The sequence below is a fragment of the Drosophila montana genome, unplaced genomic scaffold, assembly GCF_035044405.1.
Source record: "Drosophila montana isolate Dmon_TW-CO22-7 unplaced genomic scaffold, ASM3504440v1 contig_599_1, whole genome shotgun sequence".
NCBI lineage: Eukaryota > Metazoa > Arthropoda > Insecta > Diptera > Drosophilidae > Drosophila > Drosophila montana.
The window spans coordinates 301,187-320,122 of record NW_026998916.1 but is presented as its reverse complement, the minus strand read 5'-3'; the positions used below and the strand labels follow the sequence as shown (position 1 = coordinate 320,122).

The following is an 18,936-nucleotide window of genomic DNA, read 5'->3' as shown; positions in this document are numbered from 1 at the left end:
TTTTAGGTCAATGTTTTACCACAGTAAAAGATTCGTATTAACATTTGTTGTTGTTTAAAAATAAAATAAGGATAAATATTATGTTTCATATTAATTATTTAATAATTCTTTTTTATATATTGTCACATTTTTTAACATCTTTTTTGTGCATTTTATTATTGTGCATATCTTATTTTACAAACATTTTAGTTATTCGTTTTAAGCTGTGAAAGTTAGACATAATAATATAATGTTAATGTAATGAATCAAATTTGACGTTTGTAGAAATACCTTATATTTTTTAGATGTAAAAGTAAAATTTAAGTAAATTTAAAATTTAATATAATTAATCGACAACAAACCCATGGAAATCCAAATTTGTGGTAATCGATTCTTATTCAAGCAACAAACCTCAAAAATCAAATAGGTTAACTTCTTACAATATAATTCGATGGAAATTCAATATATTTTTTACAGAAGTGCCATAAAGTGAATACAAAATAGATGTATTGAAACATCACAACAACCTACATAACATACCTTTTAATGGCGACAAGGTTTACTGAAAATGCATATTTGCTATTTTAAAAATGATTTAATATTTTTAAATAACGAGTTACTTGAGTTACTTTTGATACAGGTATTCATTCGGCATGGCATATACTGCTGCTGACAATAATAAAAGCCTTTGTAAAAGGGAAATCTGTTTAGGTTTTTATTTCCTTGGTTCGATTCGGTCACACTTATCGATTTCTACGACGCGCTAAACTAAAGTATTAATTTGCAGATTGTTAGTGGCAATGGATAAGATGTACTTACCCATTTTGACGGAGGTTCGGGACGACGAATTCGAAATCATGAGTCGTGTTACGTGTCCGCAAAATCTGATGTAAGTACTATTGAAATGGTTGGCACTCTGACTAGGCAAATATGTATATATGTGCATAAGTATGCATGATTAATATGTAGTAATCTACATACCTTCATATATGCATGTAGATATGCAAATATACATAAAAACATTTTTTTCTTTCAATCCATTAAGTGAATCTGAACTATTTGTGCTTATACTTAAAAATGCTTCAAACGCATTTTTCGATGGCATTGTCAAAGATTCGGAAAATTTGCTGAGCATTGCCAATAAATTTGTTAAGTCTAACGAAATAAAGACGTCAGTAAAGGTAAGTAGTATCCTCACAAATAAGTACATACTTATTTCAATTTTGTATACGTAAATGAATTGAATTTAAGTATGTAATCTTCCCAGGGACTACAATTACTCAATAAAATAATTTGTCGAACACCTACCAATACGACTGTATTTCTAGATGCACTTTTGGCACGCAGCGTCTACTTTGTGCAAATCCAGAAGTATCCCGTCTGTATCAAAAATGCAAATAGCTTGCCAAGTATTTGGCTGAATGTTTAAGTGTATAATCATAAAACCATGTATACTTTCAGTTGGCAAAGAGCGACTTGGAATATTATAAGCGGTTCAACCCCAAACTTATGACAACAGAAGGAATCTTACTCGTACAAACATTATTATGCTTATCTTTATATTTTATGAGAAAAATGCACGATGCTAGGTTTCATTTATATCAATTGGAGGAAGTTGTGGGTAAATACATGTAAATTCTTATATCCGTTTACCCTAAAATGAGTAAAACGATTACAATAAAGTTGTGCATATGTAACAATTTAAGTATATATATTTCTCTATTTGTACGACGAGATGAATGGGTCAGCCATTTCTGAATTATAAATGAACTAATTTTAAAAACTAAAAGCTTCATATATCAAATTTTGATCAATCTGAGTATATAGATGTCCTAGTCGATATAGCCATGTCAGTCTGTCTGTCCATCCTTTTGTTTCTACTGAAGCTATTGTCATAAAACATTGCATAGATCCTTCTTTCTGTTGTGGGAACCAGCCAGTTCAGACCACTAAATCATGTAGCTTCCTTAAGTGTGACTAGTCAAAAATTAAGTTATTGTATGAACAACTTTATGTTTATCAAGACCAAGCTCGGCTTTAAATAATTTGATAATCAAAATATATTTATCAGTATAAGTTTCTTGTTGTCAATGTCAGTTCGATGGAAACATTATATCACTATAGGAAGAATTGGTCGAAAAATGAGCTATTTTGGCAGAACTCTGTCTCTACCCTATGTTTGGTTTGAGATTTGAGATCACACAACTACTAGTTTCAAGTATTTTTAACGTTTAAGAGTTGGTACCATTATATTTGTTAGTAACTCAAAACATTAAAAAAAAATGTTTGGAAGGGGAGAATCAAAACAAGAATCACAACTCTCCTAGAGTGCCACGAGTACTTTTTTTGATCTCGGTGGTGTATCGCCGTATTGATTCACCACAGACGAGAACCCAATGATACTTTGTGCAGCTCGACCATTCACTGAATATGCAATTTTGTGCCAATCGACCCCGTCATATGATATGCCCATCTCAAAAGTGCCTATCAAACCTTGTCTCTCCTCTCGTTACTATGAGAGGTATGTTACGACCCTTATGGTAGAGGGTATCTTCTGGCCGGGCATTCTCGAATAGACTAATTTTTATACCCTTGCAGAGGGTATTATAATTTTGTCGTGAAATGTGTAACGCATAGAAGGAGACATCTCCGACCCTATAAAGTATATATATTCACGATCAGTATCAACAGCCGAGTCGATATAGCCATGTCCGTCTGTCCGTCTGTCTGTTTCTATGCGAACTAGTCTCTCAGTTTTAAAGCTATCTATCAAAACCAGCTAGATCGGACCAGTATATCATATAGCTGCCATAGGAACGATCTGTCGAAAAGTAGGTTCTTGTATGAAAAACATTTTGGTTTATAAAGATATCGTGATCAAACTCGGCATTTATTTGTTTTATTATGCTCCTCATATATATGCAAAATCCTATTAAGATCGGATCACTATATCAAATAGCTGCTTCTTAGATATGAACATTATGAAAAGGTTGGGAGCGCAAGGGTATTAAGTCTTCGGCTAGCCGAAGAAAGCCCTTCCTTCTCGTTGTTTTTGTGTTTTATCACTATTAAGTATGATTTCTCTTTACAGGTAAATTGCCAGCAAATGTGTTTCGCGAAAACTTTGGTAAATATAAATAATAGCGTAAGAGTCAATTTAAATTAAATTACATTTGGGGTATTCAAAGTTTCCTGCTATCATTCGTTAAGTTATCTATAAATTCTTATTATCGGCAGGTTTTAACGTGATAATTTATTTATTTTTATACCCTGAACCCATTAAAAATGGTATTTGTGCAAATGTATGTAACAGGCAGAAGGAAGCATATCCGACCCCATAAAGTATATATATTCTTGATCTGCATCAATAGCCGAGTCGATCTAGCCATGTCCGTCTGTTCATCCGTATATATGAACCCGTCTATCTCAGAACTTATAAAAGCTAGAGAGTAAATTTTTAATGAAGATCCACTGGCGTAGTACGAGTCCGATTTCCGCGTATGTGAAAACGGAAGCTAGAATGTTTGTGACTGCACACTCACGACAAGAGTTAATTCTTATATTTTGCTTTATTTTATGTATTCTGATATGTTAAACTTGTATATATATACATGCACAAAAAAAACCAAAACAAGAGTTTCTAGTCGAGAGCTCGCGACTAGGGGATACCCTGAACCATCTTATTCCAACACCAAATGGCAAATTTACTATCTTAAATGAATTTTCACTACCAATAGAAATTCTTTTAATAAAAACGAAGTGAAAAACATAAAGTTTGTAAACAAATGTTCAAAAGTTGAAAGTGAGCATATTAGAAAATACAATAATAATTATCATACAATAATTAATGGACGCCCATCAAACATTGATACATATCTTTAATTTAATATCTTCATCTAGAATTGCAGACGTTTTTAAAACATTTGGAAAAATATAAAAAAGAAATTAATCAACCTCCACGGAATATACAGTACAAAATTAATAAAAAAAGTATCAGCTTTGGGCCGTTAATCGGATCTAAATTTTACAAGAAAGCACCTGTAGTATTCTGTAAGTGTGAACGTGGGTAAGTAAGAGTAATTTTAAGCATTATGGTTTTTGGCTCTGCAAGCAATCTAAATTTAATTTAAGAAATACGCTGAAATCCGCAATGCTCGAGTAGGATAAAAAAATGGGGCGAGATTCACAAACGGGGTCCACCATCTAACTTTTTTTTTCAACTAGTGCTTATTTCGTGAATGGTAACACTTAGCTTATGTCTGATTTGACAGATAATTAGTTTTATCCTTCCGCTGAATGAATATGGTTGTGTATACGCTTGAACAACGCTGGGAAATATTGCGACATTACTTTGAAAATCATGGTAATGTTGCAGAATGTGTGCGAAAATTGCGTACGGATTTTGGAAGAAGAGTAGCACCTTCAGCTCCGTATGTTCGTTATCTTGTGAAAAAAGTGAAAGAAACTAACATCCTCATCGATAAACCAAAGCGTGAAAAGCCAAAAACAGTCCGAGAATATTGCTGCTGTGGCAGAAAGTGTGCGTGAAGCGCCATCAACATCAATTCACCGTCGTTCTCAACAATTGAACATTTCGGAGACATCATTGAGACGAATTTTGCATAAAGACCTTGGTATGACGCCATACAAAGTCCAATTGGTTCAGGAGTTGAAGCCAACTGACCATCCAATGCGTTCTTGCTTCGCTAAGTGGGCCTGCGATCGACGTACAGAAGATGCCGATTACTTCTTCTAAACACGCACAAATACAAATGCTGCAGGGACTCCTCTTTATTTAGCCCAGAGGTTTTCAAATCAATTTCATATATTTTGAGCGCTAATCAGTTCTTATCGTCTCCCAAAGCCAAAACCACATCTTTTTTTTTTGGCTTAAATAGAATGGTTCCAAAGCAAAAGGCTACTCCTAAAATGCGTCAAATGCGTCAGTGTTAGATTGAAGGAGATCCACAGGTGAAATATTCTGGAGTTTTAGTGTTTCTTTTATATGCGCCGACATATGCAAATTAGACTCAATCTACAAATTAACTTAATCGGCATCGTGAAACCCGACCAATTTGAGACTTTATAGCTACTGATATTGACGGGATAGTACCGATTCAATAGTTGAAGATGAGAACGAATTAAAGTGCAATATCATTTCACGTTGCGACTTTGACAGCGTTGCTTGCCAGTAAAATAAAAAGCGTTTTCACCATAACATCAAAACTGTCATGTCCACAAATTTGATCCCTCTATTCTTCACATCGGGCGGTCCTAACGCGTGCAACGGCCCCATTGTTCCTTTTGTGGCCCACTTAAAAAACTAGGCTCCATGTAAAGCACAAAAGAAAAAGCTTTTGAATTGATTAAAAAATTAAAACAAAGATTCTAATTTTAATTAAATATGTCTTTCGTTTATCCACAATATACACATTGACAGCAAAGAAAACTGTTGATTGTGATTGTAAACTCCAATTCATTTTCGATTTCTCTGGTGTTTTTAATGTATGTAATTTGCTTATTATTTGTGAACTAGCGGGTATACCCCGGCCTTGCCCTTGGCACGTATGTTATAAAATCAATGTTCTCAAAAAGCTTTGAAAATGATTTTAAAACTGATCGGACGATAAACAAACAACTTGCATACAACCGTTTTCCGCCAATTCACCACTGTTGCGAGTGGAATTTTCCAAATCGCTGAAACATGTATTCACTATTTTCTTATGTAGAGCTTTGAAAATAAAATTGATGCAAATCGGACAAAACTTAAAATTCACAAAAAAATCTTTAAAATGCGCTTTCCACCAAAGTAGTTTAGATTTTGCGAAGAATGTGAAACATGTCTCAAATAAATTTTTGTTTAGATCCTTGGAAATGAATTTGAAATGTCACCCACCAAATATTTGACCCCAATTTCCACCAAGGAGGGATGCATTTTCCAAAAAGTGCGAAACACCCCTCCATGGAATTTGAACAAATTTCTTTGAAAATGAGTTTTATATCGCTATATTAGCGACCACGGCCTTGTCCGTGGCACTTATATTATAAAATCAATGTTTTCAAAAAGCTTTGAAAATGATTTTGAAACTGAACGGACGGGAATCAAACAACTTTTATGCAAATCGGACTAAACTTAAAATTCACCAAAAAATCTTTTAAATGCATTTTCCACCGAAGGAGTTTAGATTTTTCGAAAAATGTGAAACACCCCTCACATGATTTTGAACATAGATCTTTGAAAATGAGTTTGGGGCCGATCGGATGGTAAACAAAAAACTTTCATATAACCGTTTTCCGCCCATTTACCACTGTCGCGGGTGGTATTTCCCAAATCGCTGAAATACGTATTCATTAAGTTCTTATGTAGAGCTTTGAAAATAAGTTTGAAGCAAATCGGACACAACTTAAAACTTCGCACAAAAAATCTTTGAGTCGCATTCCACCCGAAAAAGTTTGGATTCTGCGAAAAGTTTGAAACACGTCTCAAATGATTTTTCTTATAGATCTTTGGAAACGAATTTGAGCGCGAAACGTCACCCACCAAATCTTTGACCTCCATTTCCAGGATGGAAGGGATTTTCCTAAAAGTGTGAAACACCCCTCAAATGAATTTGAACAGAGATCTTTGAAAATAAGTTTGAGGCCAATCGGATGGTATACAAAAAAGTTACATACAAACGTTTTTCGCGATTTTTCCACACTTGCGGGTGGAATTTCCCGAAACCCCGTCTTAACGTGCACCTAAATCACATAAGGTAACTACAGTGAAAATTTTATATATAGAGATAGAGATAATAAAAAATAAGTATGCAAATATTAAAATTGACAATTGCTAGAGTTAACAGATTTTTTGCTTGTCACAGGCTCGATCTCAAAGTAAAATTAAATTAATGCATTGTATTTGATACTTTTCATGCAAACTATGCCCTCTGCTTCGGAGTTAGAATTTTCCGATTCTTGGTGCTCACTTTCAACGCAATAAGAAGCTTCAGTAAAATTTGGGATCCGTGGGTTTTAAGGATATGTCTGTGCCCTGGTCACCGTTCAGTCATATCCTGAAGCCACTTAAAATGGGTAACACAAGGAAGGAATCACTAGGAAGGCAATAGAAGAATCTATGTCCAAAATTTCAACCTCTTAGAGGTTCTGAGGTTATACATACGGACGGACAGGCAGGCTCGAGGCAAAGTATATATTCCTTATGGGGAGATGCCATATTCTACATGTTGTGCACAAAACCATTATAAACTTTTTACCCATTTTCAATGAGTTCTAGTATAAAAGGAAAAGGACCTCCTTCTATAATCCCAATAAATTAAAACTAATTTATTCCCCTTAAATCTTTTCAGCTGAGTTACAAATGATGTAGTTTTTCATATTCTGAACCTAAAACAATCGATAATAATCGATATTGAAATCCTATTTATTGATCATATCTCTTAGGTTTTAAGAGCTAGTCACTTAATTTGGCAATTAGCTTCTAGTATAATATATACAGATCATATATTTATTAAGTGATACCGGGATTCCCCTCCCACCTACAAAAGAAAGTGTAAAACTTGGGTGAAAGAAGGTTGAGGCTGTCCCCTAACCGGGCACTCCCGACTAGAGCACTTTTACTCGTATTTTTTTAAGATAATATACCGACTTTGAAAAAAAAACAAGCAAATGTCGAATCTGGCCTTATGCAGAGCGATTTCGAGTAAAAGAATGTTGGGGAAAACCAAAATGTAGTTGGTATTTTTATTCAAAGCGATTTAATAATGTGAGAAGATCTTTAAATTTCTAACGTGTTGTTGTCAAAACCAGGGAAGAATGAATTGTATTATATTCAATTTGCGTACAGCTGCTTGTCATCGATGCTTTAGAACATATGACATAAAACAAGAAGTGGCACGCTGCTATGTTTTCCGAGTAAAAATCGATCGTTTGTCACGAGTTTTACAGTTGTATGGAGAATACAAAATCGGTAAAACACGTATTCATTAAGTGCTTTGAATATAATCATTGTCCCCCATTTCCCACCCAAGAGGTCTGAATATTACGTAAAGTGTGAAGCATGTCTCAAATGAACTTGAACAAAGATCTTTGAATAGTAATCAAACAGTTGCATACACCGTTTGCGAGTGGAATTTCCCAAAAAATGTGCACCTTCATCACTTAAGGTAATTTCCGTTTCCCTGCTCTTACGGCTTGGGTTATGCGGTGGTCATCAGTCAGTCAGCCAGGACAAACAAATTATATTGGACCAAACTCCAAGCGCAGAACAGGAGATCCATATTATTGAAGTAAAATATTCCATTTTAACATTTTGGGGTGTTGATCTTCCGATTGAATAGAAATAAGTCCGTATTTTACTAAAAAGATACGTGATTGGAGAAACTATCAAAATCATTAAAGTTACGTTTAGCAGAAGCGTTACAAATATCAGAGGACCATAGGCAAATGTTTAAATTTTACAACTGTGGCAAAATAACTATCTACAAAATATCGCACAAATCGATTAAGTTGAGTGAATAAATAAATTTTCAGAAAGAATTAATTTTAAATTTGTTGAAAATTATATTTAATTTAGAGGGATGCACTCATATTTTCCCTTTATTTAAACAGCTTTAATCTAACAGGATTTGATGGAATATACACCAGTAGCGCAATTGCTAAGGAGGAAGTCATCTTCAAGGATTCGCATTCTTTTCAATTTGGTATACCGTTTATGAATTGCGAAGTGTGTGGGATTTATCGAGATCATTTGTACACATGTATCGAATGTCGTTACAAGACGTACTGCTCTTTAAAATGCACACAATCCGATTGGGAAGAACACCAAACTGAATGTTATGGCTACAAAATTGGAATAATACAGATGCTGGAAGCAACACTGTTGTTTAAAATATTTATACAAGCCACTAAATATTTGTCAGCAGTATTAACAAGCTTAACCCAGGAGCATGGGTGTGTATTAAATTTATTACCAATTAAATTTATTTTTTTTTACGACTTGTTTTGTAGAGCCATTCGAAATGCAGATTCTGCGTGGGATTTCATTGTTAAATATTCAAAGGCTGACAATGCAAACCACACTATTATCGGAAAGTTCTTGTCCAGTCAACCCGACTGCAAACAACTGACAGCGAAAAAGTGGCGTCAGCTTATAACAACGAGTTTTCGACTGGCTGTTTTCGTGTATAATGATACAGATATCAATGACAGAATTTTCTCCAAACTTAAAATGCCAAAATTTGAAACCATTAAGCTCATTGCAGCACTGTTAATGCGTTTGAATGTTCACATAACACTAAATTCTCAAAGAAATGAATTTCACCACCAGCAAAAATTGCCTGCAAGCTTCAATTTTCTGGAATACCAAGGCTCACTTGATCCACGTATTAACGCGAATGCATTTAGCTATCACTCTATTAACGCCCACTTGGATTTTGTGAATTGTTATAATAGGCTGCAAGAACGCATTTCGTCGACTAAGCATTCGAGTAATCAAAAAGGATTATTTTCCAAAAGCCACAAACCTCAAACAATATCTGAATTTATCAAAAAAATTTCTATATTATGTCTTAAGAACGCTAAGATACAGTCTGTTGGAGATTTAAATGATGTTAAAGCACAAGCTTCATATAATTTCGAGCTATGTCTTGTAAAATTGAATACCTCAGATCGTTGCAAACTTCTCTCAAACATTGCAGAATATTTTCATAAGTTTCTATATGATTATTCTTGCTATGATGGGTGTCGGCGACAGGAAACTACAACAATTTGTGGAAATGTAATAAGTTTTAAAAATTTTTGTTTGGAAAACTGTGAGAGCAGGTAATTAAAGATGTTTTAATTTCGTTTTATAACCATTCAAATATTAATACGTCAGTTTCACAGGAACCCAAATAGTGGTGAATTAATATTAATGGCCGCCATGAATCTAAAAGCTGATGTTGAGTTGACAGTAACTCTTGATTCTGTCAACCAATTGGAAAACACATCGTATTTCGAAGTCATGAAAGACTGCAAAAGGGAATCATGCTCTAACCAAACTGTGATCGAACCAATTGTAAGAAATAATAAAAATATCTCACTCTATTCTTAACCATATTGTCAATTTTAGAATAATCGTCATGGCATATTTTGTGCTTTCTGCGAGAAGGAGACAGTAATAACATCTGCTCTTGGTAAATGCTCGGAATGCCAAATAACTTATTCTGAACTTTTTGAGCAATATATCACATTTATATCAACTATTGTGACTGAGATACGTACCAAGGTATCAAATCCAAAAAGTATGTAATTTATTTTAAAAATCATAAATGTTTCGACTTTGTCATGTGTTGTTCTCATTTTGCCACTCACTTGAAGCCTATGGCCAAGTGAAAATTTACTCATTCTTTCTTGAGTCCTTTTAAAATAAGTTTGAAGACCCATGTCTGTCCGTCCGTCCGACCGTCCGTCTGTATGTATGAACGCAAGGATCTCAGAACCAGTAAGAGCTAGAGACTTTAAATTGAAGGACGACCTAGTGCCTGCGCATTACGAGTTTGCGTCCGATAGTCGATAACTTGCTCCGTTTCTAAGCAATCGATAAAAATCGATACCGAAATCCTGTTTTTTGAGCAAATCTCTTAGGTTTTATGAGCTAGAGTCACCAAACTTGAGATGTAGTTTCTAGAATAGTATACACAGGTCAAGTATTTTTCATTTTATAGCTATCGTCACCCCCCGCAGCCACCCTATAGATATAAACAAATACAAATAAATCAATTGGAAGTATCCACTTATTTAAGCCACAATTTTTTCGGAATATTTTATTTCATCAAACTAAGCATTAACGAGCTTCAGTATACTCACATATTTGCAAAACCATAAGGAACATATCTACAAGGGTATTTAATCGTCGACGTGTTTAAAATATCCGAACTTCCTCGATTTTTAGATATTCTTATATATATATAGGCGATTATCAACTGTTTATTTAAGGTATGGATCTAAAGTTAACTAACGAATATTGATTAAGCATTAGAAATGATTTTCCCCAATTTTAAAAGGTGTTATTTAGAGAAATAACTTATTTTAATTTTGTTAACAACATAATTTAAATGTATTGTATAAGTTAGTGTAGTGCAGAGTGTGAATGCATTTAAGCTCTATCCCACTCTTGTTGAATTCGCTCCGCTTAGTTTCCGAAGTAAAGCTGGCTTTAAGTGGAATATTTAGAGATAGAGAATAAATCGTCGGATATCAGTTGACCGAAGGCACCCACTTTTCCTTTCGTTTTCGCACGAACAATTATTGACAAAAGGCATCAATATATATTTATATTTTTATATAAAAAGGTAGTCCGCGATGGTTATGAAAGAAAAGAAAAGAGCCTAAGCCAGCAATCCAATCCAATATTCTCGCCAGTCGCGTTGTACCCTGTAATATATATTTCTGTTGCTACGGCCGAGGTTATTTTTTGCAACAGTGGAAAAACCGGCTGATTTAAAAGATCCTAAAGACAGAGATAAACATTTTTGCGTCGAATTGTGTAGTGCACTTCGCTTTCAATTTTTGGCACAAAAGTATGTATTTACTATTTCCACAGGCGTCCGCAACGGTAAATTCTTTTCGTTTTTGCTTTCAACCGTCAAATGTTGCATTAGTTGTTGTTGTGTTGTTGTTGTTTGTTGTTTTCCTTGGAGTGCTTGAGCCAATCGGATCGCCAAATTTGGCGCACTACCCTAGGTTTCTTCGGCTATATAAGTTGTGCCGTCATTTACAGCCAACTGACTCTGTTTTTTCCATACTTTTCGCTTATAAATATCTTTTTATCTAGAAAGCTTCACAAAGCCTTTCGTATCCGCTTCTTTGCGACCTAATCGGTCAAACCTTCTTAATTTGGAATCGCCAATGTTAAAAGTTTAAAAATGTTATCATCCTTTTTGAACCTCTACTTCGTATTGACAGTATTCCACCTCTCGAAAAATGTTATCAATTGATTTCAAGTCTCTCTTATAATCATTAGTAACAGTAATAGTAGTAGTAGTAACGAAAAGATATGGCAAGGCAAAAGGTTAATGAATGAATGAATGAAATAGTCTTTAAACGTTCTTTAGACTTCCTAAAATCACACAGTAATCAGGATCGTCAATAAGGAACCTGAACGATTTCGTCTCATTGGTGTCGGTCGGTGACGCCACAAAATATTGGAGACAATGCTGTTACCAAATTGAAATGAGAAGGGCAGCTAGATTATAAGAAGTTTCCAGAAGTGGACTGGTACCTACCAGAAAATATACTTTGGTACAATCGCTGCTGTGCTCTAGGTCCCAAACAAATATTATAATTAAGAAAAAACTTCTCGGCGGGGAGCGAATAAAAGACTTATAAAAGACATGCCAGGTCAAAAGCCTGACGAACGCCCAGGAAATCTGCAGCACAGTACTTATTCCTCTAGCCCGCATTATGGCGTCCAGAGAACTGGAATTTCTGGCAGCTAGAAGGCAAGATAGCAGAGTTTATTAGAAGACCATTGGGTTGACAAGATTGTATGAGTCCGGGCAATATTTTTTTGTCGCCATGACAATACATCCCATTTCTGGATGTTGGGAAACGCATTTCGAAACTAATGGCGAAATCAAAAGGCGTATATGGTGTCTGTATCTACAGAGGATCTCTCTGCAAACATTTAAAGGGACCTACGAACACGCTGCCACTTGATGTTGCGGGTGCACCTCCAGAGATTCAGGCGTGACAGCGTATAGGAGTCGCCTGCTCTATGCTACGCGAGCGATTACGAGTCTTCAGCACCTATCAGAGTCACACTGTTCTTAAAACCCTTGAGATCTAAGCCTCAGGGGAGGATCCTTGGTTAGTAATCGTATAGGCAGTTATACGCCAGTAGACATGACCTGAGGATAGAGCTAGGCACTTAAATTTCGCTTGGTATGCCCTTGTAAATGGATAAGTCAATCACCGAGGCCAAACAGCTGGCGTCACTCGGAAAGTGTGTGGACTCAGTGACTAGGCCCTGAAGTCTGGAGGCAGATATAATAGATATCGGTCTCCCCTTTAATATGACCGCTTATCAATTACAAGGAAATTGGAGCCCAAAGCACTATGGTTCAGTCCCCGTGGTTGCGTTCTTTTGAAGGAATTGGGAATCTATTTTTTATACCCTGAACCCATTTAAAATGGGTAAAAAGGGTATAATGTAGATGTGCAAATGTATGTAACAGGCGGAAGGAAGCATATCCGACCCATAAAGTATATATATTATTGATCAGCACCAATAGCCGAGTCGATCTAGCCATGTCCGTCTGTCTGTCCGTCCGTCCGTATGTATGAACGCAAGGATCTCAGAACCTATAAGAGCTAGAGACTTGAAATTTATGTATGTCCTCCTAGTGAACGCGCAGATCGAGTTTGTTTCCGATACTCGATAACTTGCCCCGTTTCGAAGTAATCGATACTGCATTTGTTGTTGGAATAAGAGGGTTCGACTATAACCTCTTACTTGTTTTGTTTTATTATTTTTGAAGTATTTGAAAACATATTCCAAAGTTAATTCTCTTTTGTTTTTTATAAAGCATTTATTGAATTGGATCAAATATAGCGAAACAAAATGAGAACAGCGGCGTTCTCATGCAAGTGAATGTGTTTTTAGTCTACAGGCACAAGTACTGTAAAGTATTGAATTATACTATGTTATTAAGTATCGAAGGTATCGAAATCCTGTTTCTTGAGCAATTTCGGCAAATAATATGAGCTAGAGTCACCAAACTTGACATGTAGCTTCTAGAATAGTATAGATATATAAAGTATCTTTCATTTTATACCTATCGCCACCTCCCCGCTACCACCATAAAGCTATAAATCAAGTTAATTATCCAACTTTTATTGCCCATCAATTTAAGCCACAATTTATATGCATTTGACTTTTTGAGAATACACAAATATTCTATATTCTATTCTACAATAAGATGTACTTTCGAAAATTTCATTAAGATCGGTTAAGAAACACAAAAGTTATGTGCGCACGTGTTAGCATCAGCAGGCACAAATTCCAAAAATTTCTGTATACATGTACATACACACATTCATGCGCGTCTGCTTTGAATTCTGTCACCAGCACCAATTGTCACCAATTGCGATTGTATTGTTTTCTGTGCTGCTATTTTAATTAGTTTTTTTCTCATTAAAACTCAATTATTGGTGTGGCTCTTGAGTAGAGGCGGTGGCAAGTGGTGCAGTTAGTTGCGAGTACAAACCGTGCCAAGGGAACAATTTTTTTTTTTTGCTGGTGAGGCTGCTGCGTAGAGGCTGCAGCAAGTATTGCGGTCAGTTGCGAGTTGCCCTGCCAAGGGAACTTTTTTTTTTTAATTTACCTTTATTACTACTAAAGCAAACGAGAGAGCTGTATTTGTTATTGGAATAAGAGGGTTCAGGGTATCCCCTAGTCGGGAGCTCCCGACTAGAACCTCTTAGTTGTTTTAAATGTGTTGTGTTGGTAAAAGAAGTTTCAAGGAGTTTCCCAGTCGGGCACTTCCAAATAGAGCACTTACTTTTATCATCTATAGTATCATAGTTATTTGATTTTGAATTATTTAATTTACTTAAAATGACCATTTTCGAATATGTTCACGTTATCTGCAATTTGGGCATTTCTAACTAGAACATTCTTACTTGTTATATTTTGGATTACGTTGACGCATCGTAAGATAAATCAAGAAAGAGTGATCTTGTCGGGTGTGCCCGATTGTGAGATGCTATAAAAAGCTCAAGCTGTAGCCATAAAATACCCTTTTTACCTATTTAATTGTTAAAGGTATCCCATCTACTGAGTCCGATAGGGTGGAGTCCATCTTTCACGGAAACTACAAGACCTAGATACTTAACATTTGAAAGATTGCTGCTCATATATCATACTCAAAACGAGATTATCATTTTCCTTGTGATTTGGTATATACACACAGTTGAATGTCAAATTTTATGAAGATCGGACAAAAAATATGGAAGTTATTAAACATTAAATTTCTGCCGCTGCTTAAGTTGGCCGATTATCAGTTTGAGTTTGTGTTGTGCATAAAAGCATCTATTAGTACATACATAAGCATTATGGAACTCGTATTTGGCTATATATTATAATTTGAAGAATTTAAAGCGTGGTCCTATATTTGTTGACTAAGGATTACAGGGGGGTACAGAGTCGAGCACTGTCGACTACAGCGCTCTTAGTTTTTTTTTTTTACCCTGAACCCATTGAAAATGGGTAAAAGGGGTATAATGTCTTTGTGTATGTAACAGGCAGAAGGAAGCATCTCCGACCCCATTAAGTATATATATTCTTGATCAGCATCAATAGTCGAGTCGATCTAGCCATGGCTGTCTGTCTGTCCGTTTGTCCGACCGTCTGTCCGTCCGTCCGTCCGTCCGTTGGTCCAAGTCAAGTATCTTTTTATTTATACCTATGACCACCTCCCCGCTACTACGTAATAGCTATAAATCAAGTAAGTTATCCAATTTAGTCTACCCACCAATATAAGCCACAATTTAAATGCAATTGTATTCCGAGAATACACCATTATTTTATAGTACAATAATTTCTACTGCTGAAAATTTCATCAAGATCGGTTAAGAAACAAAAAAGAAAATGTGTTTTGGCTGACCAAGTGTTTGCGGAGGCTAGCGCAAATGCCAAGAGTTTCTGTATACATGTACACTCACACATTCATGCGCGTCTGTTTCGAATTCTATTAACATCATTGCAATTGCGATTGTATTGTTTTCTGTGCTGTTATTTTAATTCGTATTTTCCTCATTAAGAATTAATAATTGGTGTGGCTGTTGAGCGAGTTCGAACCCTGCCAAGGGAGCTATTTTTGTTTTGAATTTATCTTTATTACTACTTAAGCAAACGAGCGCGTAGCGAGAGCTGCATTTGTTGTTGGAATAAGAGGGTTCAGGGTATCCCCGACTAGAACCTCGTACTTTTTTTGTTTTAATATTTTTGAAGTTTTTGAAAACATATTCCAAAGTTAATTCTCTTCTTTTTATTATTAAGCATTTATTGAATTGGATCAAATATAGCGAAACAAAAGGAGAACAGCGGCGTTCTCATGCAAGTGCATGTGCTCTTATATCTACAGGCACAAGTACTGTAAAGTATTGAATTCATTTATACTATGTTATTAAGTACACAAGCTCCGTTCACTTTTGTGGCTGAACTACTTGCGCAGCATATTTATGTTGATGGTCAGTAGCAGCTTTGACCAATAGTGTTTGATTTAAGTTTGTGTTTACATTTGAATGCTCGCATATTTAAACAAGTGTTGAGTTATAGTAATAGTTAAGTAGTAAAACGGACTACGATCACTTTTAAGCACCTTAGACAGTATGATTGGGTGGAATACGCTAAAGGTCTATCAGTCAGCCAAATTATATATTCATTGCTTTAAATGCAACTGCTGACCCAAGCTATGGGATATTTACTCACATTCACATTCATGTAGAATGTGTTTCTGATGACTCGATATTGTTGGTTTTCCAATGTTTCCATGGGTGCTGAGTATGTCCCCAAGATATCCCTACTTTTTTTTCGAAGTGATTCCACTTCAGCGCGCTTAGCTTAGCATATTAACCATTCCACTAATATAAGCTGTTATTACATCTGAACACAGTATTGTATAGCTAGTTTAACCCCAATCGCACCGATTTTTGTTGTTATATTATATAGCCACAAGCAACTACATTTATTTAAAAAGACTCATGCTTTATTTATTTAAATTTTTCTTTTTGCAGCTACACAACGCGATTTAACAATCTTGTATGGCACGTACAACAGTTATGTTACTATGCATTTTTCTGAAGGAAATGAATTTCGTCTATCGGGCGTACTAAGTTTCATCGAGTTTCTCACATCGAATGGTTTGTTTGATCTCAATTGGCGCTATGCCATAATTCATTTTCGTTTTTTTTTTTACTATCTATTCAATAAAGGAGATATAGAGATAAAGTTTGTTCAAATATAACAGACAAGAGAAGCATTTACGGCGCTATAATTTGATTTAAAATTGGGAATGTATGGTTCTATGCAAGATTACTTTTTTTTTGGGAGATAAGGAGCCTAAAATAAAGAAAATCCTTTTTTATTGGTTTACTTCTATAACGTTAACTCCATATATGTCTACGAATTTAAATGAGATTAAAAAACAAAAAGTTTTCAATACAAGAACTTAGTTTTCGGCCAATCATTTCTGTGGCAGCTATATGATATAGTGGTCCGATATTTATAAGATTTATCATATATACGAGGAACATAGTTAAACTAATAAATGCCGAGCTTTATCAAGATTTCTTCATAAAAAAAGGTTTCACTACAAGAACCTTCTTTTCAACCGATGGCAGCTATACGATATAGTGGACCGATCCGGTCGGTTCTGACATGGGTACTGCCTGCAATAGAAAATCGGACACATACAACGTTTCAAGACGATTGCTTAAAACAGACTAGCTCGCACGGAAATAAACTGACAGACGGATATAGCTATATGAATTTGGCTGTTGATGCTGTTCTAGAATATGTATATATTAGGTGGACGGCGATGTCTCGTTCTATGCGTTACACATATCATGACGAAATATGTAGCTACGGTTGACAAACCTTGTGAATAACTTGGATCGTTTCCATAATAATCGATATTTATTTCTATGATAATTGATATTGAAATCCGGTTTTTGGAGCCTATCTCGCTAGTTGCAAGAGCTTGGGCCTTCAAATTTAGATACCGTCCTCCCAACCCGCAAAGTCAAATAAATCAGAATTTAGGTTGGATCTATACAACTGTTTTGTCAAATTTAAATCTTTTAAATATATTTGACTTATGTACACTACACCAGAAGACGCATGTCAAATTTTGATTGGCTCGACCATTGAATTTGATCAAGAATATATTCTTTATGAGGTCGGAGATGGTTCTTTCTGCCTTATACATACAGATGTTGAAAATTAGTTAACCTTTTTAACTATTTTCAATGGGTTCAGGGTATAACAAAGACATTTGACAAAAGACAATATATTTGTTAAGAGAAGAATAATGTGGAACATAGTTTATGTAGGAAGCGTATTGTATCAAACAATTAAATTTAAAATAAACTTTCGAAAAGAATAAGAATTTAAATTATTTTATTTTTTTATTTTACATTAGATTTCTTAAACCATGCCTGCGATGTAATTTTTGTGTTGCAAAGTTCTGACTACTTTTTCGCGAAATACGACCCATTAAACAAAGATGTTTTTGTAAGGATATTAAATACAATTCAGCAAATTATGGAACGTTACATTGAGACTATGTAAGTAAAGTACCCAATATGAATTTTTGATTAATAAGTTTTTATGAACTTGGAAATATATCTACTTTTTCAGTTTTAGTAATTGCGGTTTGGATGTAAATCCGAACTATCCCAAAATGCTATTGGGAATAGCCTGGCACATTCTAAGCAATATAGGTGTTTATTCGGACTTATTTAGAGATGATATCGAAATGCATAGTACACTCGTGGAATATTTTACGCAGTATTATAAATGGAAGAAAATAATTAATTCTAACCTTACGATGTCAATGTCATTGCAAAAATTTTTAAATACTACTTAGTTTTTTTTATAAGATACAAAGTACAGATATAAAAGTAGTTATGATGAACCATAGCGCAACTAAAGAAAAATATGATTAAACAAATATACACAAAAAGGAGTCCTCTAATTGAAAAGAAGTGGTCGCAAGTATTATCTTCCTAATACTCAGTAGTGCTGACGGAGGCAATCGACAACAGGTTTAAGTACGTTTTCGAACTGACAATAAAAGAGAATTATCGTTGTTGGTTTGGTCGTTAGCCTTTCACATATGCGTTAAAGCACCTCGGCGACACAACTATAATTATCCTTTTTAGTTCTTATGCCGTTGTCGCCGCTTTTGTTGC

General features: G+C 35.1%; 1 protein-coding gene across 10 annotated transcripts; it reads left to right on the top strand.

Moving 5' to 3' along the window:
• The first annotated feature begins 400 nt into the window (after positions 1 to 400).
• On the top strand, positions 401 to 18,656 carry LOC135439618 (uncharacterized). 10 transcript variants are annotated; one of them, XM_064698353.1, is made up of 14 exons: positions 433 to 536; positions 767 to 868; positions 1,025 to 1,160; positions 1,247 to 1,357; positions 1,441 to 1,600; positions 3,071 to 3,106; positions 3,880 to 4,045; positions 8,590 to 8,931; positions 8,989 to 9,801; positions 9,865 to 10,036; positions 10,091 to 10,262; positions 16,759 to 16,884; positions 18,165 to 18,309; positions 18,389 to 18,655. In XM_064698353.1, the coding sequence occupies exons 1-14, from the start codon at positions 526 to 528 to the stop codon at positions 18,609 to 18,611; spliced, it is 2,715 nt and encodes a 904-aa protein (XP_064554423.1). In that variant the 5' UTR covers positions 433 to 525; the 3' UTR covers positions 18,612 to 18,655. The 10 variants fall into 10 exon arrangements, with proteins under 10 accessions (XP_064554431.1, XP_064554428.1, XP_064554430.1 ...); XM_064698352.1 differs by having other exon boundaries at positions 492 to 536; positions 18,383 to 18,653; XM_064698355.1 differs by lacking the exon at positions 16,759 to 16,884 and having other exon boundaries at positions 428 to 536; positions 18,383 to 18,656.
• Positions 18,657 to 18,936: the final 280 nt, after the last annotated feature.